Source organism: Alligator sinensis, unplaced genomic scaffold (assembly GCF_000455745.1).
Source record: "Alligator sinensis unplaced genomic scaffold, ASM45574v1 scaffold178_1, whole genome shotgun sequence".
In the NCBI taxonomy this organism is placed as follows: Eukaryota; Metazoa; Chordata; order Crocodylia; family Alligatoridae; genus Alligator; species Alligator sinensis.
Genome location: NW_005842031.1, coordinates 190,822 through 215,545, shown reverse-complemented (window position 1 = coordinate 215,545; position 24,724 = coordinate 190,822). Strand labels below are relative to the sequence as shown.

Below are 24,724 nucleotides of genomic sequence, written 5' to 3'. Positions count from 1 at the left end.
ATCATCTGGGTTTTACAGAGTTTTTGATCTAGTTTTGTCCATGGCAGAGGGCTTACTTCTCTCATATCACACAATAAATATGCCTCTGAAATAAGTCTCTGGCTCCAGAAGACTTTTTGGAAAACTGCAGTAATGATGTATTTACCCGATGCAGACTCATTCCTCATAATATATGCTGACATATTTGAGCAGGATTGTTTACATTTTCAACCTGTTGGCACTGACGATTGTTATACTCATTGATGTTGGAAAAAGCACTATAAAATCATGATGTTCAGTGTGGGGGGATCAAAACTGGCTCCAGAAAATGTTTCCACATATCTAATGGAAAAATTATTTTTAAAACAAACACTTAAGGTTTAGGTATCTGAGAGCTTTAGAATTTTTTTTCATTTGTTGACCTTGGAGAACAAGTGCTGACTCTGAGAGGTTTTTAGCTTTGCCTACTCCACTTTTATCCTTTTTTGTCTGTATACAGTTTTTAAAAGATAGCTACTCTTAACATGCAAGAAACCATCCATTCTACTGTGGAAAAATTCCGCTTGATTCCAAACTCAAATCTTGAAAGTAAAGTAGGATTTAAAGAAGAAATTCCTTCAGCATTTTTTCTTGGTTCTTGAAAAACAGTTATGTGGAAGTGGTGGTGATTTGTTTTGTTTTTCGTTTTGTTTTTAAATGTGGTGTCTCTCTTATATGTTTTTCTTTTTTTCCCAGCAGTGCAACTCAAAGAGTGCCTGCTGCTTCCCCTTCTGCTCACAGTATTAGCACTACCACTCCAGACCGAACCCGCTTTCCTCGGGGGAGTTCTAGTCGAAGCACTTTCCATGGTGAGCAGTTACGGGAGCGGCGTAATGCCACTTATAATGGACCACCTGCTTCACCATCACATGAAACTGGTGCATTTGCACATGCTAGAAGAGGGACATCAACTGGCATAATAAGCAAGATAACCTCCAAATTTGTCCGCAGGTTAGTACTTCTGTGCATGTCTTTGTTTACCAGAGATTTCTCACTAACCGTGGGTTAATAAATGACTTTATAAATATATATTTTTTTTTAATTTCCATTCTTTTGGAGGATTTCTATTGTGATAATTTAGCACAAATTTGTATTTAATTAGAATTAGATTCTCTTTCCTTTTGTTTGTTTTTTTTCTTCCAGAATCCACTGTCCTCTATTGTATAAAATTGGATCTGGCCAGCTATTCTCTTGGGGTTTTATGGAGAAAAAAAAAAAAAAAAAAGTGTCACATTTCCTGTATAAATCACAGTAATTTCTTTTTCATATTTTATCACTGAATGAAAAGAAATCAATTGATAAGGTTTAATTAAAGAAAGGATAGCTTGTTTTATACATCTGCCAGGGGCCTAAATGAAATCTGAATAACAACAGCATGGTTTGTTGTTATTGATATAGATATCTATAAATAAAAATTAAAAAAAAACAACAAACCATTGTTGTTATTCAAATTTCATTTAGGCCCCTGGCAGACATTAGTATTAAGATGCAGATTAACCTGTTAATCACACAATAAATTGTAACCCTGCCGCATGTTCAGGGAATTAATGGTGTGAAAATAATGGGAAACCAGCCACAAAAGTATTCCACAAAAGATTTTAATATTTTTGCACCTGGTTTCTATCACACCATGAACATGTCAGGGTAACTAGAGCTGGCTTAAGACTCTAGTCAGCTGATTGTGGGACCTGGCCCCAGTGCAGTCCCAGGGCTGGGACTGGCATTCAGCTGACTTGTCAGTTCCAACCTTGGGACTAGATCAGGGGTGGGCAAAAAGTGGCCCATGGGCTGAATGTGGCCCACCAAGCCATTCTATCCAGCCCATGGGGCCCCTAAAAAATTTAGAAAATTAATATTTATCTGCCCCTGACTGCCTGTCGTGCGGCCCTCAGTGGCTTGCCAAACTCAGTAAGCGGGCCTCCGCCTGAAATAATTGCCTGCCCCTGGACTAGATGGACATCGTGAAACATCTCTGATGCTGATCCAGGGCTGGGACTTTGTTATCTGATTATCAGTGCCAGCCCCAGGACCACACCTGGGTTCAGCCTGGCTGCAGGCATGTGTTCAATTTGTAGGGAGGGGCAATGGGGAGCTGGGGAGCCTGAGTTCCCTCTGCGCAAGCAAGTAGCAATAGTAGCTATGCACATTAAATTAACCATTGTGCCATTAAATTGAACATGTGCCAGGAGCCATACAAACCTGTTACCTCCTCAATGAACAAGTTATGATGTAAAATAGTGTTAATGAGGAGAACATTTTCAGTTTTACAACAAATTGTAATTGCTGAGTGATATTAGAGCAATATAACACAAAAGACTGTTCTGGAGATAGTATTCTTAGAGAATTCAGTATATTCACTTAAAATAATCCATGGTATATTTTTCCAGTCACAAGTTGTTGTAAAGAATTCTCATTTCTTAGCACAGTGAATTTGAAATGTAAAAATGACAGAAATGTTGCTGATCTGGAGATCCTGCAGTGCAGAGAGAAGTACAGCTCCCAGCTTTAACTCAGAAAAATTTCTGCAAAGCATTCTGAGTTACAGCTTTACCCCAGACCAAACAGAAGTTCACTGTTGGGGAGGGGAATCTAGCTGTGGGCTGGGAGTGTGCAGACAGGTTGGTTCCCATAGCAATGGCCAGGCTCTCTGTCAGTGCTTACTGTTTTCAGAATGGGAGTGGGGAAGGCAGCAGCGGGAGCTCGCTCTTAGGACTCCCCAGCTGCTGTGAAGGGTGGGGTGGGTGAATTAGAGCCCCACCTTGAAGGCTGTGGGGGAAGGACCTCCAATACACCTGCCCCACCTTCCAAGGAGGGGCTGGCAAACCCCCAGATTGAACTTCCTGTGCTCTCTTTCCCCTCTCCCGTTCTGAAAACAGTAATAGGTAAAAGTTACAGAAGGTGCTACATTTTGAAACATCTTTATCTGCTACCTCATACAATGGGGGATCAGATTTTCACCTGATTGGCCATTTTTTAAGCTATCTGCAGCCGTGCACTTGTTTGGTCACAGCTATAGACTGCTTTCCATGGTCAGATTGGGTGAAAATTTTCACTTCTGTCTGTGCCCCTAATTTGTCGGTGTTAAATAGCCTCTCATTCTCTGCTTTCAGTAAAATTTTCTTCTCTATAAAGTGATACAGAATCTGAAAGACAAGGAACTACATTGTTGCTTATATTTTATTTTAGTGTTTTTGCAGTGCCTTATCAGCACAATCTTGGTTCATGACTGGCATTTCTAGACCCTGTCATAACCCAAATAAATAATAATGCCACCATAAGTGGTATTATAGAAAATATTATATATGATCTTAAGTCACATTTTACATAACTGCTTGAAAGCTTTCTTGTAATAAAATCTGATTTTGGCAGCTTGTTTGTGCTTTGCAGGAGCTCATCAACTAATTTTTTTAAGAGACTTTCAGGAATTTATCTAAAGGCATCAAGAAGCAGCCTGAATAAAATATCCTGTTGTACAACTATCAGTTTCACAACATAATTAAATCTCATAAATCTTTACATTTGTTGCAGAAGCATGTAATGATATATTCATTTTTGTAAATATGCTTTTAATTTTAATCCCTTACAGTTCTTAACTATGAAACTTGCCTCTTTCATGTAGTAATTACAAGATCAGAAGTCTTTTGCACTTTATGGTAATTTTATGAAAAAAATTGAGAAGAGGATGGGAAATAAATTTTGTTAAAATCAAATTAATTTACTGACAGTTTCAGTACTTGTCTAAGCACATGCACTATAATTAAGACACGATCTATGCCTTGATTTTTTTTTCCAGAGACTTGAAGATATAGTGTATGATCCTGAATTATTGATAACAGCAGTGCTCATGTACTAGAAAATTTTTAATTTTTATTTGCTATATCCCAGTACTAAAAAATGATTTGTTGTTCCATTTGTGCAACAAAAATACCCATTGTGAGGAAGTTTAATTTTATATTAATCAACCTTTTCAGGAACATATTTTAATTGTTTTTCATTATAACTTTGTTTCACTTGTGTGAAATGAAATAATGGACGTGCTGCCTTGCAAAGGAATAGTACTTTTGAAGCTAATTTAAAGTTTGAAATTTTCATTATACTCGGTTATGTATAGGATACATGCATATTTGCTTGTGTAGGATAAATTGTCTGTGGTGTGTCTAATTAAATAATTTTTAAGACAAAAGTATTACCATGTATGGTGGAGAGATTTTGTTTTTGGTAGGATTTTTTGCTACAAGAACAGCAAATTTCTGCTTTCTTTCTCCTGTCAATAAGAACACATTCTGCATTTCAAACTTCCAAACTTTATTTTATTTTCGCTTTGATATATTTTTAAGTAGCTAGAGTTGTCTTTTCAATAACGTTAGTCATTTCACCAAATGAAGTGCTTGCTGCTCCTGCTTACCCAGATCATTTTTGGAAGGTGGGGAATTTGGTTAAATATAACAAAGTGCCTTTTAGTGTCAGCCTTACACTTGTTTTGACTTTTAGTTGTATTGTTTAGCAATCTTATTCCTTTAACATGTTTTATATTATTCTAGAAGCAATAATTTTAAAGTATTTTAATTATAAAGGTATCACAAAGGAGTGGTATGACTGTTTTGGCAAATGTGTGTGCTTTTGTGTTTTCATGGTAAGTACACCTAGGGTTTATTCATAGTAAATGTTTTTAAATATTACCTGAAGTGCATCTTGTTTAATATTCAGAGTATTGAGACATTGTGTTCAAATGTGTTTTTAGAGTTTGCTCCAAGCTAGATTCTCTTACTTGTCAGTTAACAAGAAGATGATATAGTGTGTCTTTGAAATGTTATATGTGAGATTAAAAAAACTCTTTGAAAATATGTACTAAAATGCTTGTACTGCAGCATTAGGAATGTACCCACTTTAATAGATATCTTTTCCAAAGTGACAGAGGCTATTAGCAATTATTGTAAAGCAGTTAGTTTTATAAACTAATACTCCAGTTCAACAAGGTGTATGTAAGTACCTGCTTAATTTACAGCACATCAGTAATCCTAATAAAGTCAGTGGAACAGTTGATCTGCTTTAAAGATAAGCAGATGCTTAGGGTAACCTTTTTGAATTGGGGCTCGTGGGTTCAGTCATTCAAACTCATAGGCCCCTGCTTAGCTTGAAGGATGCTCACATATTTTAAATGCAAGTGTTCACCTCTTGAATCTGACTTTGGGAGAGCACTGAGCATTTGGCTCCAGTAATAGTTTTGGGTACACAGCATCTCTCTGAATCAGGTCCTCATTGATTTACAGTACTATAATTGCACTTTCCAGGAAGACTGGAGTCACATGTGGCCATTTCTCAGTATGTTCTAGGTTAAAACACTAACTGTTGTTAAATTAAATGCAAGTGAAAAATATTAAAAAGTTACACATCAGGCGTGAAATAAATGAAGGTACATTATAAGGACGTCAAACATAAAACTGTGAAATCCTGCTAAATAAAATGTAGTTAGCTGACAGTTTTGCTCAATAGTTATATTAACATTGTTCTAGATAGAGGTTTTCTTGACTTTTTATTTTTTGTTTTATCATTGAATCTCAACCTTAACTTTGTTTTGAGGGATCCAAGTGAAGGTGAAGCCAGTGGCAGAACTGACACCTCAAGGTGAGGAGCCACTATTAATACTTCGCTGCTAGGTCCTTTGCATTAAAGGTTTAAGTGGTTTCTGAAAGAGTTTTAATCAAGATGCAAAATAAAATAGTGCTTCAATCACCTCTGTTTAAAAAGCATTTGTGTTTTGGGTGAGTTTCTATACCCATCCTTTTTAAATCTTTGAAAAAATCACTTTGATTTTTAAATAATTCTTTGCTTTTATGTATTTTATATTGTATGCTTTGTAAAGAAGCAACCTGTAAGTTAAGTATACTACTGTGAAAGTAAATGCCCTAGGTCAAGATTATATCAAATTCTTTAGATACTACTTAAATTCCATCTTTTTGTGTGTTTATAAATGTTTAATATTATTTCATTTAATAAATATTTAAGTGAAATGTAAGTTAATACTTAGTATGTGTATATGTAGGGTAAAAAAATTTACTATTTTCACATACCTTGTTCATCACCAAAAAGTCACTGTTTACCAACAGTGAACACCCCACAGTGGCTGAGCAGTCACTGCTTTTAAACTTAAGATGCTAAATGGCTAGCATGGGGTGGTAACTGGTAGATTTTGTCTTTGTATGGCAACCATTACATGTAAACAAACCTGTAGGCATAAGCAGTAACCTGCTCTGCAGTGTTCATCTTTCAGTATTCATCCTCTTCGAGCTTATTTCGGCATGTTGGCTCTGCCATTTTGACATGTTTGATAAAAACTATTGTGAAGTTATCTAATGAATAAGCAATGAACACATGGCAGTGTGTTGCTGCATTCTGAAGTGGTTAATTACAAAAAGTCCTCATCCTGTTTTAAGAATAAAACAATTTCATAGACCTTCCTATTTTAAAAAGCAGCAGATCTTTAAACAGGATATATAGAGCTTAATATAGCTAATATGCTATGTATATACTTGAATTTCCTGTACCAGCCTCGTTTTCTTTTTCCCAGGTCTGTAAAGTGCTGTGCTGCTGACCTTTCATGGGATGGGATGGGGGGATCTTTAGCTTATTCAAGTCTTCTAATTAAATTTATAAGAGGGGGGTTGTGTTCAGCTCTGACCTCACCATGTTACCCTTATTTTTGAACATCTGCTGTCTCTCTTATGATCCCCTCACATCGATAGCATTATTGAAGCAGGAGGCCATTTCTTGAAGTGCTACACGAGTCCACACCATGACTCTGCTGCTTCTCAGCATCTATTTAAAACTGGTGTGGCTCTATGGTGGCGACAGTAAACCATCATTTTTAACATTCTTTTCAAGAATACATTTTATGCTATTAAGGTGGCTCTGCTCCTCACTGCATAAATAAAAATGTTTATTTAAATGAAGTGGCAGGTTACCGTTTTGCCTAGCTGTGTATAAAACCCTTCAAAATTAGTCCTCTGGAGCAGGAACTATCTTCCTATATATTTGTGTCGCATTTAGTTTCAAGCACAGCTACAATACAAATCCCACCTTGTTTATTTGTCATGGAGAGCCACACCTATCCATGATTCAGTGATAGCTATGAAAAACAATGTGAGAGTTAAAGCCTTGGAAACAAGGTTGGTTATCTTGAAAAGTGAGCAGGAAGTGGGGAAAATAGAGAACAGCAGGGCTGCAAGGAAGAGTTATGGGAAAAAATCATGGTTCAGAAAGTCTTGGCTGAAAATGTGTACCATGCTTGATTTAACAAACCCTGTCAAAGAAACATACCCATCCCAGTACTGGATGGTAGCAGCAGCATCTTTGGATACCCATGAAAAAGAAAACAGTCAAATCTGAAATAATCTTAAAATATAAATGAGTATAATTTCAGCAAACCATTATGGTAAAATCACATGTTTTAAGTGATCTGACTGGGAAGTATAGTCCCACTGGTTGTGTTCAGTGGAAGATAATTACTTGGGATTTTATCTGAGTCATTTTTCATTTAAAATGGCAGTCTTGTGCCTGTTCCTCAGTACTGCTTCTGTGAAGTATCTTCTTGCAATATATTTTTCTGGGGGACAAAGATGATATTTACCATCCCGTTAAGTAATTGCAATATACATTTCTGCTGCATAAGTTAAAATGGCATGTATTACCAAAATAAGAGTTCCTCTTGCACAAGAGAAGGGAGGTTGGAATTGCTGAAAGAATTCTTAAAAACAAATTGGATTCATTGTGAACATAATGACCTCCCATTTGAAAATACAGAAAATGGGTTTTACTTCATGCAGAAGCATGAAAATTTGAAGAATGCAGGGTGGGCTTCCTTCCTTTGCTGCTTTTACAGCATCCTTACACTTCAGGACTGTGTGTCCCACAGATGAATAAGTATTTATTGATGCATGGTGTGGTTTAAATGATTGGAACAGTGGACATCAATAAGATTTTTAATATAAATCCACTGTCTCTTGCTGCTGCAGCACAGGATACCATGTGTTTATAGTTACTTTTGCAAACATGGTGTTTAGGATAATTAGGAGTTGTATTTACCTTTTAGCCTTTTATTCATTTCACTCTTGATTATGCCATGTGTTTTTTGTCTAGGAGTGCTTCTGGGGAACCAAAAGACAGAGAAAAGGAGGATAGTAAAGATTCCAAGCCCCGTTCTTTGAGGTTCACATGGAGTATGAAGACCACTAGTTCCATGGACCCGAATGATATGATGAGAGAGATTCGAAAAGTGTTAGACGCTAACAATTGTGACTATGAACAAAAAGAGAGGTTTTTGCTCTTCTGCGTTCATGGTGATGCCCGGCAGGATAGCCTTGTTCAGTGGGAAATGGAAGTGTGCAAATTGCCACGACTGTCTCTCAATGGAGTTCGTTTCAAGAGAATATCTGGGACTTCTATTGCATTTAAGAACATTGCCTCCAAAATTGCAAATGAGCTTAAGCTGTAAAGAGAAACTAAATTTATGGGATCAGGGAAGATTCATACATGATCTACACTTACATTTTGAATGTACTGGTTATGCCTAATGTGATTGGCCTGTGAAACTCCCCATGTAGAAATTGTCCCTATTGCAATAAGGTTATACATAGTTATTCTGAATTGTAAAATTAAATTCAGTATGACCTCTATTAAATAATTGTAGCTAAAGAAGTTATGTTCACATGTACAGGTAAGTATATAGAGCATTCTGTTCATTTTATGTTCATAGAGTTGTATAATAAAAAGATGATTGCTTAAATACAGATCTTGTATAGTTGTCTAGATTTCTGCACAGAAATGTATGTTTGATGCTTTGAGTTGAAACGGTTCTTCCCTATCATTTACATTTTTGGTGGTTTTTATAATTCTTACCTCTATCATGCTTTTTTAAAATTGTGTCCAGAGTCAAAATGCACAAAAATAGTTTTCACAATTGTAGCACGACCATTTTTTAGTTATTGAAAAAATCATATACAAATTTGAATCTGAAGTCGATAGATAAATCGGCTTTTGTTCTACACAAGACTGTTCCTGCTTATCTTTGGCTCTTATTCTTGACATTGGACAGTGTTTAGATGGAAAATACAGATATGTTTACAGTGTTGGCACTTACAGTTTAAAAACTTTATTTTGCCTTGGACCAGCTGAAAGTGCTGGCGAACAGAAATCAGACATAAGTAATGTTTTGTTGCAAATTATAAAGCTTATTCTCATGGCCCATTGACAAATGTACTACCAAAATGGAGATTAGTAAATTATTTCATTTCAGTATCATGATGTAAAATATCACTTGTTTGCTGCCTTCAGAATATTGCAAATTCCAGTTTGTGGAAATATTAATATTTGGACTTTTTCAGAGCACAAGATAATCTGACATATTGACCAATGGTATAAGATATTAATGCCACCTCAGGAATTAACTGGCTTTTGGAATATTTGCCCCCAAAGAGTACATGCAATTCCATATGATACTTTACAGCTAAACATACATTGTTTATAACAGTAGATTGTTGATTTATGCTTATGTGGTTGTACAATTTGTTCCCATGTAACCTGTTTGTGTTTAATATTTTACCAGATTTCTTGTATTTATTCCACATTATTATGCCTGTAATGTGCAGCTTTGAAATTAGGCATTTGCCTATGGAAGAAGAAGAAAATGTCCTTCATAATTAGTGATATAAACTATGTAAAACCACTAGTACTGGTACATTTTAATACTTGTTATTTTGTACTGAATTTAACCATAGAGGTTGGTTGTGCAATGTTATTTAATGTTGTAATTACTGTAATATCAGCATATGGGCCCCATCTGCACACTCTTGTGAAGAATAGGAAGTTCATTCAAAAGCTGTCACTTTAAAAAAATAAAAATAAAAAAAATCTGTGGTAAACTCTGTAACCCTAAGGTAGAAGGCTGTAAGTGTAGCTAATATGCCATTCAGTATGGCTTCTTGAAAGAGATGGACTTTACATGCTGTACTGTACTGTGATGTAGTTTCTTCTGTAACAGTTATGTTCTGAAATGGACGTGTATTGTTGCCTTAGAAAAAGGGTGGTGTTTGGAAAGAGAGAACTGTAGCCCCTTTTTAGCCAGTGTTCATTTTAAACAAATTTTGATGCAAGTCATCTTGATTTCACTTTCACTGGTGCACTCTATTAAAACTTACTTGAATAGTTCTCATACTAAAGCACTTGTTGTTTGCCCTTTATAAGATGAAAAAACTGTTACAAGTAGATCCTTTTAACAACATAGGAGTTGAGAAGTCTTTCTTGCAGGTGTGTTCTTTATCTGTTCCTTGAGCTGAGGAGACGTCTTCGCATTCTATATTATGCAACATCAGCATCTACCTCACTTCTCTTGTCCTGCTCACAGTGCTGAGCACCTTATAGGCCAGTAGTCTCCAACTTCTGCTGGCCCATGGGCAGCAAAGTGCTGAGGAAATAGTGTTCCACGGGCCATGCAGACTGCTCTCTGTATCAACCTGAACAAATGTGTATGGAAAACAGTTTTCTGAGGCTCAAGTGGCCTGCTGGAGACAAAGCTACAGGTTGGAGATCATTTTTCCAGATTGGGCTGGCCAAACTTGCTAACTGTTCTAGCCGCTAAACAAAACTTGGCATGGCCAAGTGCCACAGGGCACAACTTCAGGAACTACATGTGTTACCTGCACGTGAGCTGTAGCTTAACCAACCCTATTCCAGAAGAGTTTGTGGATGCTTATTCTTTAGAATTGGGACCCTGCTCCAAATCCTGGTCTTGAGATGTGATCTCTTTGGCGGTGTCTACACAGCAATGCTGTGTAAAAGTAACAGACCTAGCTTTGGTATCAGAATCAATACAGCTGCACTAGCACAGCAGTCAACCCAGACTACTTTACCCTACTGAGAAGGGTAAAGCAGGGTAAATTACCCCAGGGCAGAACATCACATCAATGCAGGGTTTTGTTTCCATTACCTGGATTAGCTCACTTGTTATTCCTGTGTGGTGCTGTGCTGTGTAGACCTAGTCTTGGATTACTAGGAAGCATCTGCATATAGAATCACCACAACTCAGCATGGAAAAGAATTTGGATCCTTGTGCAGTTGATCCCAGAATCTAAATGTGACTGGAGGAAGGCTTACCTTTCTTGTTGTTGTATAAGGAAAGGTGGCTCTGTGTGTTTGGCTAATTCTGTCTTTTGTGTGAAAATGCACATCTAAAATAAACTGTAGTACAAACACTTGCCTTTTAGAAAAATTCTGTGTAAAACCCTGGGAGCCTGTCATGCTGACAGTGTGCATTAAATCCTTCTGATAGTTTTCCCGCCTTTCACATTCTTTTTAAACCTTTAACTGCCATATGTTGGTAGCACTTCAAATTATATTATGCAGTTGTGGGGTGAAGGCTGTATTACTTCAGTGAAACAATAGGGGCAGCTTTGTAAAAAGAGGCAGATTATAAATTAAAGTGCAATTACACTATGAAAAGATAATTTTATAAAAATGGCATTATAGTTGTATGTTCATTATTTGTCTGATTTCTATATCAGATTTATTCAATTTGCAAGCACAAGGTTAGCTGCAGGCTCTGCAAATTTGCCCTGGTCTCCCAGCAAAACTGGGCTCTTTTGTGCATCATCACCACTTATAAGACATTTGATGAAATTTTGGTGTTAATGACAAATGTACAACCTTCTTTATTAAAAGTCTTGACTGAAGACATAATATAGAGAGACTGGGTAGCACAGGTGTGCCAGCAAATATAATTTGTTTTTCACAATTTCCTGTTCTTAGCAGAGATGGGGAGCACCTCGAGGGAGCATGCAGAGCTGGGAGTTTGAAGTACATTTTTGCTTGCTAACTAAACAACCTAATATGGAAGTCAGTAAGGTAGTGACCATTGAACTCTTCCCGCTCCCCCCCGGTCTGTTTTATAGTCACTTTATAGATATCCTGTTAATAGATGGCTACATAAGATATTTTGTAGGTGATAAGAAATGCAAACCTGAAATGCATAGTGACTTATATGAGGTATCAATGTAGCATACCACCAGTGTTGATTTGCATGGCTTCCTTTAAATTGGGAGAAAATCTGAGACTCCCAAAAATTTAAAAAAAAAAATCATGTTTTGCAATTCTAGGAAGTGTTAAAGATGCCTCAGTCTTCAGACTGCTTAAATTCTTAGTTGTAATGACGTGACTGAACCTCTATTCATGAAGAGAAAAGGCTTACAATGCAACATACTTGTACTGTAAAAATGTATACAGTCATTCCAAACACGAAAAACCCTTCTTCATACCGTCCGATTTGCAGCATTAAAATATATTGAGGACAATTAATATACTTTCTTAGTTTTCATTTTTGCTTGTCTGGGTGAAAATATGCATGCGAACAGAGGGTGGCATCAGATACAGCCCTTAATTATGACGATCATGCCAGTAACATTGGAAGGAATGCTAATACATTCTTTTGCACATTTCTGTTAGTTATCCCAGTCTAAGAAGGAACCAGGGAAACATTCACCCTGACTAAAAGGGAAACATTACTGGTTACTCCAAAAATCATGTGACACTTTCCATTTGATTTCACTAGTTGTTTCTCCATTGGTTATCCAGTAATTCATGATTTAGAGCAGAGTTGGCTCAACTTGTGAAAGCTGAACCTGCCTTCAGGAGAATTAAACTAGTCACAGCTCTCTGCAACTATCCATTACTAAAGGTCTTCTAGTATTTAAATGTAATGTTATATGACACTCACTTTTTTTTTTTAAGAACATTGCATATATTCAGTATTGAAGGATGACAATTTTTCACACATTGCTATTTCAAACAAATAGAACCTGAGTTTGTTTTATACAGTAATGCTATGTGATTTTTTTTTTTAATTGTTAGGCCTCAAGATGTTGATATTCAGCACTGAGGTAGGTTAGTGAATGGACAATCTTGTTTAGCAGACACTTACGAGATAGTACTTCTTCATTATATGGTCCTTTTTTAACCACTTTGAGCCATGTCATGCTACACAATGTTGACAAAGTATCTCTGGGTGCATCTACATGAGATGCTGACTGCGCAGTAGCATGTCACAGCATGAAAGTGCTAATACACTACTATACAGTAATATTAGGCTAAAGTTACTACACATTTATTTAGTACTTTCTTATAAGTAAATACCCTGCATCCCTTTTGCAAGTAAAATAAGGAAATATGATATAGATCAGGGGTGGGCAGTTACTTATGCTGGAGGGCCACTTAGGGAGGTTTGGTGAGCTGTTGAAGGCAGGGTTAGAACCCCACTGCTCCTGCCATGTCACGTGTGCGCACACACCTGCAACAGCTCACCAAAACTACTTAAGTGCCTGGGCCCTGGTCTCACTCACTGCACCACGACCCTGGCCTAGCCCTGGGGTCTCTATGGAGACTGGCCTGGGAACCCTGTAGCAGGGTGCGCTGGACCTGGTGGATGGAAAGAAGCTCCTAGGTGGGTAGGGAGTGGTGTTTGGGAGCAGGGTGGGCAGGTGCAACTGGGTCTGGGATCTTGGAGTAGTAACAGCTCCGGGTCTAAGGCAGCCATGATCTGCTCCTAGCATGCCCCTGCCCATGGAATTGTGCCTGTTGCAGGGACATGCAGGCAGCAGGTGGTAGCTCTGCCTGGGCCCTAGCCCTGTGCTGTCTCTGCCCCAAGATCCCAGCCCTGCCCACCCATGGCCCCATCTCATTTGTTCAAACAAGCACACGCTGCCTGGGGTCTTGGGCCAGTCTCTATAGAGAACCTGCCTGCCCGCTCTGTCTGGTGCCACTGGTGGGGGCAGGGGGCTGAGCTAGGGTGCCCAGGCAGCAGAGCCAGATCCAGTGGTGTTGAGACTACCTGTGGCAGCTGGAAGGAGCTGCCAATGCCGGGAAGCAGAATCCAGCAGCTGCATCATCCCAGCCCCACTGTGCGCCCAGGGGTGGCGGGACCAAGTCTTATTTAGTCTGGAGAAGAGAAGACAGAGAGGGTATTTAATGGTCTTCAACTACCTGAAGTGGGGTTCAACAGAGGATGGAGCTAGACTGTGCTCAGTGTTGGCAGATGATAGAACAAGGAGCAATAGTCTCAAGGTGCAGCAAAGGAAGTTTAGATTAGATATGAAGAAAACTTTCTCATGAGTAGTAAAGCACTGAACAGGTTATCCAGAGAGGATGTGGAATCTCCATCCTTGGAGGTTTGTAAGACCCAGCTAGACAAAGCCTTGGCCAGGGTGATTTAGTTGGGGACGGTCCTACTTTGAGCAGGGGGGTGGACTAGATGATCTCCTGATCAACCCTCATTTCTATGATTCTATGACTGATTGCACATGCCACAGCCCAGGCTGTCCCCTGCACCTGGGTGGGGGGTGATTGAGGGACCCGCCATGGGCCAGATAAAATCCTTTGCCTGGTTGGATCCAGCCTATGGAGTGCATTTTGCCCACCCCTGGTATAAATGAAACTGAAAAGACAATTACTTAACTAGTTGTATCATCATGCTCAAAGAGGAATCATTAACAGGTCAGTGTCAAAACAGGGATAGGTACCCTTAGGGGTTGGTCCTGTTCACTATCTTCATTAATGACTTGGAGGATAGAATTGAGTGTATTCTTACTAAATCTGTAGATGACACCAAGCTGTGTGGTTTCAGGTACTTTGGAGGCCAGTCTTAGGATTCAAAATGACCATTTATCCAGTTGGGGAAATGGTCTGAAATCAATTCAATAAGGGTAAGTGAAAGTTCAACACTTTAGGAAGGAGCAATTGAATGCAAAAAATAAAACTAAAAAAGGAACACCTGGCTAGACTGCAGTACAGGATGTAGGGATTATAGTGCATCCTAAACTTAAATTGAGTCAACAGTGTAACTTTGATGCCAAGAAAAGCTAATGGCATACTGGGATCTAATTACAGGATTGTTCCCACAAGCATTTTGTGGGAAGTGACTCTCACATTCTTCAGCACTGGTGAGGCCTCATTTCAAGTACTGTGTCTAGCCTCTAAGAATGACATGGAAACATTGGAAAGAGCACAGAGGAGAGCAACAAAAAAATGAAAGATTTAGAAATCATGATGTCTGAGGGAAAGTTGGAAGAGCAGGGATTATTTAGTCTGGAGAAGAGAAGACTAACAGGGAATTTAATAAGAGTCTTCAAATGTGGAAAATAAGTATAAAGAAGATGGTGATCAATTGCTTTCTATGGTCATCTGGGACAAGAAAGGCAATAATGGCCTATATTACAATGATAGAGACTTGCATATGAGGAAAAGATTTCTACCTGCAAGGGCAGTTAAATTATGGAAGTAGTTACCTGGAGAGGTGGTGGAATGTCCACCATTGAAAGTTTTAAATGCAGGTTAGACAGACTTTTGTCTGACATGGTTTGGAGTTAAATGTTCCTACCTAACTAGTGAGTTAGACAAAATGACCTTTCACAGTCCCTTCTAGCCATGTTTGTCTATGATTCTTTTTTTTTCCTTATAGCTTGAAAAATAATTTTTAAATACGTCTCAGATATTGCTTTGTCAAGGAAGTTGTGGGTTTTTATATATAAATAATATTTGCAGTCCTTGCAGTAACTGTCTAATCTCAGAGATGTATGGATACTGATGGTGCCTAATCATAGAATTATAAAAAATGAGGATTGGAAAGGACCTCAGGAGGTCATCTAGTCCAACCCCATGCTCAAAGCAGGACCATCCCCAACTAGATCATCCCAGCCAAGGCTTTGTCTAGCCAGGATGGAGATTTGTCTTCAAGGATGGAGATTCCATAACCTCTCTGGGTACCCTCTTCCAGTATTTTACTACCCTCCTAGTGAGAGAGTTTTTCCTAATACCCAGCCTAAACTTCCCTTGCTGCAACCTGAGACCGTTGCTCCTTGTTCTGTCATCTGTCACCACTGAGACAATCTAGCTCTATCCTCTTTCAAACCCCTCTTCAGAAAAGGGCAAATACAGTGCCCATATTTAAGAAAGGGATCCATGAGCATGGTAACAATAGGATTTCCTCAATTTAACATTAGTTGTCAACATGAGTACTTTATGACTGTCATTTTGGATAAATAATGAGTAATAATGCTAGTACTATAAAATGCTAACCTCTTGGAAAGCACTTTGAGATATACTTTTAAATAGCATGATGAAAATTAGCTGTTTTACAGTACATGTAATGGGCATTTAAAGTTCTTTGCAGAGGTACTTATCACTAGGGTCATTTTACAGATGGAAAACAAGCACGGTGAGTTTAAGTGGCTTGGCCAACATTCTGGTGGCAGAACTGGAAATAAAACCACTTTCCACTCAAAAGTTTTTGTTTGCTTGTTTGTTTTTTAAGTCCTGAAGGGGCAGACCATAGACTGGACAAAGTTCACGCACCTCCCATGCAGACTTTTCATACACATGCTCAGCATTGACTTCTTCTGGGAGCTACCTGTTAAGCCAATTTGGCCGCAGTCCATTGAGAAAGTTTGCATTGGAAGGTTGTGGACTGAAGAAAAGGAAATATTGCAGTCCTTTGACCTAGTTTCTGTTACCTGCAATCTGAGGCTGCTGGGCAACTTCTCTTGCCATGAAAGGCTGCTGTTTTTGCACACTAATCTATCTTTGTCTGTTTTTCTGGAGAAGCAGAGTAATAATGTACACACATTGAACTTATGTTTCTCACTAGGTACAACAGCGACACCAATTTAAGTCTTTTCAGTCAAGTTCCTGGATAATGAATTTACACATGGTTAGTGATCTTCTTATTTCTGAGCCAAAGCCTTTAAAAATGAATTCAGTTCCATAGCACCCTGCCTGATAGCAGCCAGGCCATAGAACTTATTTTTCCTCCTAAATTAGCTTTATCCCTGAATGAAAGACCTCTTCTTGTATCCTGATAATCTAGCTCCCACATACGTTGATGTTGGAGATGGAAGGGAAAGCATTTGTGTGATACAAATAAAGACAGCAATGTTGTAAGTGAGATTCCTTGATCAGGCTAGTGCTTGGATTAATTTCTGGCTATGCCACCAACTTCTTTGCATTCTAGGGTGTCACACTTCTCTGCATATTTCTCTCTAAGATAGAAACGATACCTCTTTCCCATTGCAGGGGGACAGTGAAGCTGATTTTTACCAAGGTGTTTGAAAGACCATTAAGATCCCTGATAGGTCAGAGGACAATAATAAGCAAAATGTGTGGGGCTGGGGGATAGGGAAAACCTCAGCCCTTGCTTACATTAGGAGAAAGTTTGCTATACACCAGCAAACCCTAAGGTGTGTGCAGACAAAACATGAAGTAGAGCCTTACTGTGCATCACCAGTTCCTCAGTAACTAGCTCTGTGCATGCTCTTACCTGGCAATAGATAAGAGTTGAGTCACAGCCACTCCATGCCCTTTGACCTCTTAATAGCTAGTTTGTTTACACATACCCTTAAGATGTGGACCTGGAAGAAACTGGGAGAAAGAGGGTAGAGCAATGGTTTAGCTTTCATCTACTAAAGGGGAAGGGCATGCACCCAGGCAATTTCCATGGAGCAGCTGATACACAATGTAATCCTTTCCCCTTTTACCTCATGGTAAATCATATGTCTGCTACACAAGCTTATCCTGGTGCAAGAGTGCTTTTCTCTATAAAATAATCTACACTTAGGGTTTGCCAGCATGCAAACATTGTTTTAAAAAATGACCCTGAAGTGAGCTTACAGGCTGGAGATAGATGTTACGCGCAAACTGCTTTAAGTGATCAGAAACTGGTTTAAACCTGTAACAGAACAGAAGTGCAGTGCACATAAACCAGTTTCAAAGTGGCCAAAACTGGTTTAAGATGAACCTGATTTAATATAGTATCAGACTTACCTGATTTAGGTCAAACTGGTTTATGGAACTTCTATCCCAGACTGCTTCCTGGTTCAAGTTAACTCATGGTCCCCCAGCATCCCAGGATGTTTTGCAGCCCTTGGCTGTGCTGTGCTGTATGCTCTAGCAGAGCAGGGTTGGCCCTACCCCTCTTCTTCCTAGGCAAAGCACTATCACTGCTCCAGCTGGCTGAGAAGGGGGTGGGGATGGGAAACCCTGCTCTGGACTGCAGCTGGGGTCTTCCTGGCAGGGGCACAGCAGCCCCTTCCAAGCTCCCCTCACCACTCAAGCAGCAGGAGCAGAGGGCATGGCCAGACATCAGTAGCCTGAGGGGAGGGGGGAGAGTTTAATTCCCCCCTCCCTCCCCTCTCCCATGGGCACAGGACCCCAGCCACGTTCTGCCTGGTAGGGGTGCAGCATCCCCTGCCAGGCTTCCCCACTCCTCCTCCACTCCCACTCACTGCAGGAATGGGTGATGTGGCCAGACACCAGTATTCTTGTTGACTTGACAAGCAAGATCAATGCTTGGGATCTCGATATCTGTTAGGCAGGAGGGCATGACACAAAATTATATATGCACACACAAAATGTACATACAAAATTACCGGTCCATACATGTACACACACATGCATATTTAAGTGCCCACTCAGGTGACAGTGTATTTAGTATTTGGGTACTTGGGGTGCTTGATGCCAAGGGGGTTGGGGCCCAGGCAGAGGAGGGAAAGTCCAAGCAACATCAGAGGTTGGGGAACCAGAGCTGGGAGAGGAGAACGATGTTAAAGAGGTCAGAGGCAGCAGGGAGAAACGGTGGTGTTGGAGGCGGCAGACAGAAAGAGCCAAAATGGAGGTCAGAGATAGAAGTGGCAGAGAGATGGGGCCGGGATGGAGGTCAGAGAGAAACAGGGTGGAGGGAGCTGGGATGGGGCTAGAAGCGGCAGAGAGAAAGAAGCAGCAGAGAAAGACGGAACCAGGACAGAGGTCAGAGAGACGGGGTGTTAGAGGCGGCGGAGAGAGATAGTGGTTGGAAGCGGTGGAGAGCCAGGCTGGGGCCAGAGGCAGCAGGGAGAAAGAAGTGGCAGAGACAGGTCAGAGAAATTGTGGGGCGGGTTAGAGGCGGTGGGGAGGGAGCCAGGACAGGGCCAGAGGCAGCAGGGAGAAGGGTCAGGGTGGAGGTCAGAAGCAGCAGGAGAGACAGGGCTAGGACAAAGAGAGAGATGAGTTAGAGGTGGAGGCGGCCAAGAGGCGGGGGGCAAATGGCGGAGGAGCCAGGGAGATGGCAGAGAAGCTGGAGCAGAGAGCAAAGGTTTGGGGGCAAGCTGGGGAAATGAGAGTGGAGTGAGGCAGCTGGGAGGCAGAGTCAGGAGCTAGGGTTGGGAGCAGAGCCTCAGAGAGACAGAAACTCACTTGGAGTCATAGATACCAGTTTATTTTACCAGGGAAAAATATAGTGCAAACAAAATTACTAGTTCTCAAGCATGCACCTTCACACGCTCTTACAAATGGTAGCAGGGGAGGAAAGGCTTAATAGAGGGATTGAAGTCAAGGTGTACAGAAACAGAACTCAGGTCCCTGGCTTGGAGGGAAGATGCAAGTGATAACTACCTATCCCAGGCTGAGAGTTGAATCTCGATGGCCAGTCAAAGTCTTCTCCGGTAAGATGTTGCCCAGAGCGGGTTGCTGGCAGGGCCTCTGAGTAGATAGGTGGTATGGCATAGTGTTGGTCTGGTTGGAGAGGGCATCCCAAGGAGGTCACACTCTACCACCCCTTTTATAGGGGTGGGCTAACTGTGACTCCAATGGGGAGGACGTGACCAGACAAGGGCCAGTCCTGCTCAGATGAGGATGCGCAGTTCCAAGTGTCCTCGTTGTCCGGTGTACTACAATGGTGGAGTTGCTGGTTTCTGTTGTCCTTTGTTTCCATGTTGCTGGTTTCTTAGAGGGTCGTAATCTTTCAAATGTTAAGCCTGGAGAGGGTCTGTGGTTTCAGGGAGAGTCAATGCAAGGCAGTGGTAGGGTCGTTAAGCTGATGGTCCGCTCATTCAGTAGGAGTCATTCTTAGGCCTGTTCCCATTATGTCTCAAGCACTCTCATTCTCTCTCATTCATCCAGGGAACCAATTTATATAGGAAGGGTAGGTATGAGTCACAGTTACAACACAATTACAATACAATACAATACAATTACAATAGGGTCTGCCCAGGCATAGGATAGAAGATAGAGACTGGACGATACAAGATGGAGACTTGACATTACTCTGGCTAACTTACAAAAACAGGCCTGAATCATACAATATCAATATAAGACAGTAAAAATCAATAGTAAGAATAGTGATCACACAATATTAAACAGTAAAAATCAATACCAAAGTAACAGAACCCTATTTACAATGATACATGGACAATATAAAAGGGGCTGTTTACAGTAATAGGATACAAGAGCTAATCCTATGTTTTAGCTTAACTATGACTTTATCACAACTATGTATAAGGAATAGAGAGGGCAAAGAGAAAGTCAGAAATGGTTAAAGAAGGGAGGGGAATGTATTTCTAAATAAAAAAAGGAAAAACTTGGGGGTTTTGCTACAGCCTGAGGCGAAGGTGGTGGTTTAATCCCCCCTGCCTCCACTCTCCCACTGACATGGGACCCCAGCCAGAGGGAAGGGAGGGCTCACTCTAGCGCACCCCAGCTTCTAGCCTGAGACACTGCAGGCATGTGGCTGCATTTGTGGAATCAAAAGTGAATGTCTGTTCATTTGCTTCTCAGTTCAATGTATGCAGGTTAAACTAATCTGCAAAGATTGAATTGATTCAGGCTCAGGCTTTTTGAATGTCTGTGCTTAGCCACAGTGACATGGATAAACTGTATTGACCAAATCTTTCTACTGCAAAATCAGGCACTCAGAAGTTAGGATATGACAGAGTTAAAGATTGTTTGGGCAACATTAATTCAGTCCCTCTGTACATATGCATTACTATAGTGGGGGATGGATCACAACTGTTTAAGCTGGAAGGTGAATGAGACAGGGGATTACAATGTCTAGGGGAGAGATTTTTTTCCCTGCTGGTTTCTGATTTATGCAGAATCCATCAGGTCTTCCACTAGCAGGGTCAGAATTCTGCACTATAGCTCAACACACACAACATTTGAATTATTTCTAGATGCTTTTAACCACTTCTGATGACTGTCTCTGCTCAGGAGACTTAATGCTGCAGTTGGTGTGTTCAGTGTTCTTTATGGTATTTTACTTTCTTTGTTCTACTTTGCCTTCAAAGATGTGTGACTGGATCTGGCCAGTGTAATGGGTAAATTTGCTATGCAGCAGTCCCTAGAATGCATTGCCTACTCTTTTGTACTGCTTATTTTTTCCACTGAATATTCTTTCAGTCTAACATAGCACTGCTATGGCAGTACCTAACTGCAATGTAGTTCCAAAATTGGCCCCTGTATTGAGCACTGAGTATTGCAGAAGATACATTAATGCAGAAATAGGGCTCATAACACAAGTCTTGAATCTAATTTGACACTGTTCTTTTGAGGGCTGATGGAAAGTAATTATCTGTTTCCATCTGGACTAAGCAACTGTGAGATTACTTTCTATGGCTAAGACTTTCAAAGCAGGCTAAAGCATTTAGATACATCACCTCTTAACTGTCATGAAAGATGTCTAAAACCCTGAACTACTTTGGAAATTTTAACCTGTGAAAATACTTATCGCATTCACATCATAAGCCAGTTGCCCTTTCCTGTTTTGGAAGAATAATAGCATTGGTGTCACTCGGTTTTCATTGTGATTCTCGGTTTTTATTGTGATAAGAATTTACATCCCTGAGAAAAACATGGAGCATTCTTTATTTGAAATGCAAATATAAGAGGTGTAGCATATAAAACATTCTTCTCACCCACTTTTATAAATAGGAAATAATGTATAAGTAATCTATAACATCTCAGCACTTATTAAATACAGGATTAACACAAGTTCTCCATATGATAGTGCCTTAGTTTCCCTGGATGGATTACAGCTGTATAATTTTTCCACTGCAGAGCCAGGAAAAGAAGTGCAATATCCAGGCTCCCAGTTATATGCTGTAACTTGGAGTCTGCCCTCCCATCACCCCTTTTTAATTTCCTCTAGAACCTCTTCAGTAATGGGACTCTGTTTTTTATCTGGGAAGTTTCTTTTCTTGGTAGGGCTATGACCAGCATCCCTGGATTAAACTTTTCTCACAATTAATGCATCTGATGCCAAGATTCTTGGTGAGAGGAAAAGTAAGACTGGATTTTTCTGACAACTGCTGCTGGGAAAATGTGTGGACTTTGTTAGTTTGGCTTTTGCAAGCACAGTTGAGATCCACTAGCGGACAGTTAGACATGGGATAATGGCTTAAGTAAATTTTTCCAGGTGGTTGCATCCAAAGAGAACAGGATAATGAATGCCTGCCAGAAAGATACTGAACCAAACAAGAAGGAATTGTACACAACTGGAACAGTAAGAATAAGTGGGAGATATGCATTATGGGAACTCTTATCCCACTGTATGTCTAGACCTGTCTTCTCATCATGGATATCATTGAGTTAAATTTATAAAAGTCTCCCCTTAGGATATCGGGGGTCAAAAAAATCCACAGAAAAAGAACCCGGAGCAGTGCACGCATAGGCAGCACACCCTTGCAATGTGGAGAACACCTGGCTATATGGTACGTGGCACCGCAGACATGTTTGCAGCGTCACATACCGCATGGCTGTGGTCATCTGGATGTGCCCAAGCAGTCCCTTGCAGGCTGGAACACTGCCAGCCTGCAAAGGGAAACCCATGATTTTCCACATTTTTCTCCTTTAAAGGAGAAAATCCGTGATTTTCTGCATTTTTCCATGTATTTCCATGATTGTTTGTGACCCTTTCGTATATTCTTTGGACCCACGGGTTGAGAAACACTGATCTAGTCCAACCCCCTGCCTAAGGCAGGTTCATCCCTATCCCAGCCATCCTATACACTCCATAATCTAAACTCTACATAAGACTGCTGTCAACCCTGACACAACACAGACCTGACACCCTAACCTGCCACAGATAAAGCAGGGGAATGATGGCAGCCCATGTCCTGCTTCTATGAAATGTTGTCAATATACACTCAAGCATGAACAACACATGCCTCCTGAGGTGGGGGAGGGGGTGGGGGCATGGTGACCACCCACAGGTGGCGGTGGTAGTGTCAGTGGCAGCGGTGAGCGGGTACTGCCTTCAGGTGGCCACGGTTACGTTGGCGGCGAGGGTGGGCTGAGTGGGGACCACTTGCAGGCAGCTGCGGCGGTGTCAGCGGTGGTGGGTGGTGAGCAGGGACTGCCTGCAGCCATCGACCATACTGTCATCATTGGTGAGTGGGGAGTGGGGACCACCAGCAGCTGCTGCTGGCCACGTTGGGGGGGCGGGGGGGCGGGGCGGTGATTGCTTGCAGAAGTTGGCGATGGTTTCGGTGGCGGCCAGTCTCAAGGGGAGCATGTGCTCCCCTGTGTGTTGTCTATGCACTCAAGAGATCCTGGGTAGAGGGCCATGCCCCCTGCTACAGAGGAAGCCAACCCCGCACCGCCTCCACCCTCCCAGTCAGTGCCAATCTGACCATGGGGTAAAATTCCTTCCTGACCCTAAATCCAGTGATCAGTCTGACCCTGAGCGGAGAAACAACACCCTCTAGCCAGGAACCTCTGGCTTTGGTGCCAGCAGGAGCATTGGCACAGCCCAGTCAAAGTCCCTATGGGAAAATCCCTACGGGAAAGCTCTGAGTTTGTCTTGTGAAGCATGGCTGATGGGGCTAACACTCCCAGTCACCCAGGAAAAGCCCTCCAGGCCAGAAGCCAATTGCTCCAGGATCTCTGAAAAATCCAAATGCACAGATTTGCTACAAGTTTCTCAATCATCCCAAAAGTAGAAATCAGTGCTAAAAAATGCCTACTGATACTGCCTGCTGAAATGCTAAACTTGACAGCACTTGGGTGAAAAGTCTTTTTCAGTAGAAAAATATGCTGGGTAGAGGGCCATGCCCCCTGCTACAGAGGAAGGCAACCCCTCGCTGCCTTAGGTGAGAATATTTACATAGACATCACAGACAAGTAAGTGCAGAATGAACTTTACCAGTACCTCATATCAGGAATCTTAGATCTGGGATTCCATAGAGTTAAAAAAATCATATGTATATATACACCTTCCTATATAATGTTGCGTGTGTGTGTGTGTGTATTCCTAGGCAGACAAGGTTCTTTGGGTAAATTAGATATCTTTTATTAGACCAACTCACGTAGTTGGAAAAATTCTTAGCAAGGTTTGGGCACAAACCTGTGTGTGTGTGTGTGTGTATATATATATATATGTATATATATATATGAGTGCACATATATATGAACTTTACCAATGCCATCCTATCCTATACACCATCCTATATATAGGAAAGAATCCTATGTATATAAACGTATACATGTATACTCCTGAAATTGCTCTTTCTCACTTACATGGTATTGATATATATAAATCCTGACAATATTCTTCATGGGGAGGAGTGTGTATGTGTGTGTGAGAGAGGGAGAAAGGTCAGGATTATATATATTTATATATATAATATGTGTCAGGATTTTCTATATAGAGGGAGAGGAATGAAGCTAAATCTCACACAGATCAAAGAACAGAAATCTGTCGTGTCAGGCTGGAAATCCCACCAAGCTAATTCATATACATGTGCAGCTCTGTCTCTCTCTCTAGCTCTCCCTCCTGCCAACACTGCCGTGCCCGGGTGTGCCCCACTCCGGTGAGCGCACAGGCCGGGCCGCGGGCGGGGCGGGGCGGGGCAGGGCGGGCAGT

General features: G+C 40.8%; 1 protein-coding gene across 5 annotated transcripts in view; it reads left to right on the top strand.

Annotated features, from left to right (window-relative positions):
* The window catches only part of MARK1 (microtubule affinity regulating kinase 1), a 135,888-nt gene extending 123,536 nt beyond the window's left edge, over positions 1–12,352 (top strand). For 2 of the 5 annotated variants that reach the window (XM_006022336.3, XM_025202579.1), the window contains 3 exons: positions 715–969; positions 5,599–5,643; positions 8,155–12,352. In XM_006022336.3, coding sequence (XP_006022398.1) covers positions 715–969; positions 5,599–5,643; positions 8,155–8,509 — 655 coding nt within the window. In that variant the 3' untranslated portion in view covers positions 8,510–12,352. The remainder of the gene's footprint in view (positions 1–714; positions 970–5,598; positions 5,644–8,154) is intronic. The other 3 variants (XM_006022337.3, XM_006022339.3, XM_006022338.3) reach the window with 3 other exon arrangements.
* Positions 12,353–24,724: the final 12,372 nt, after the last annotated feature.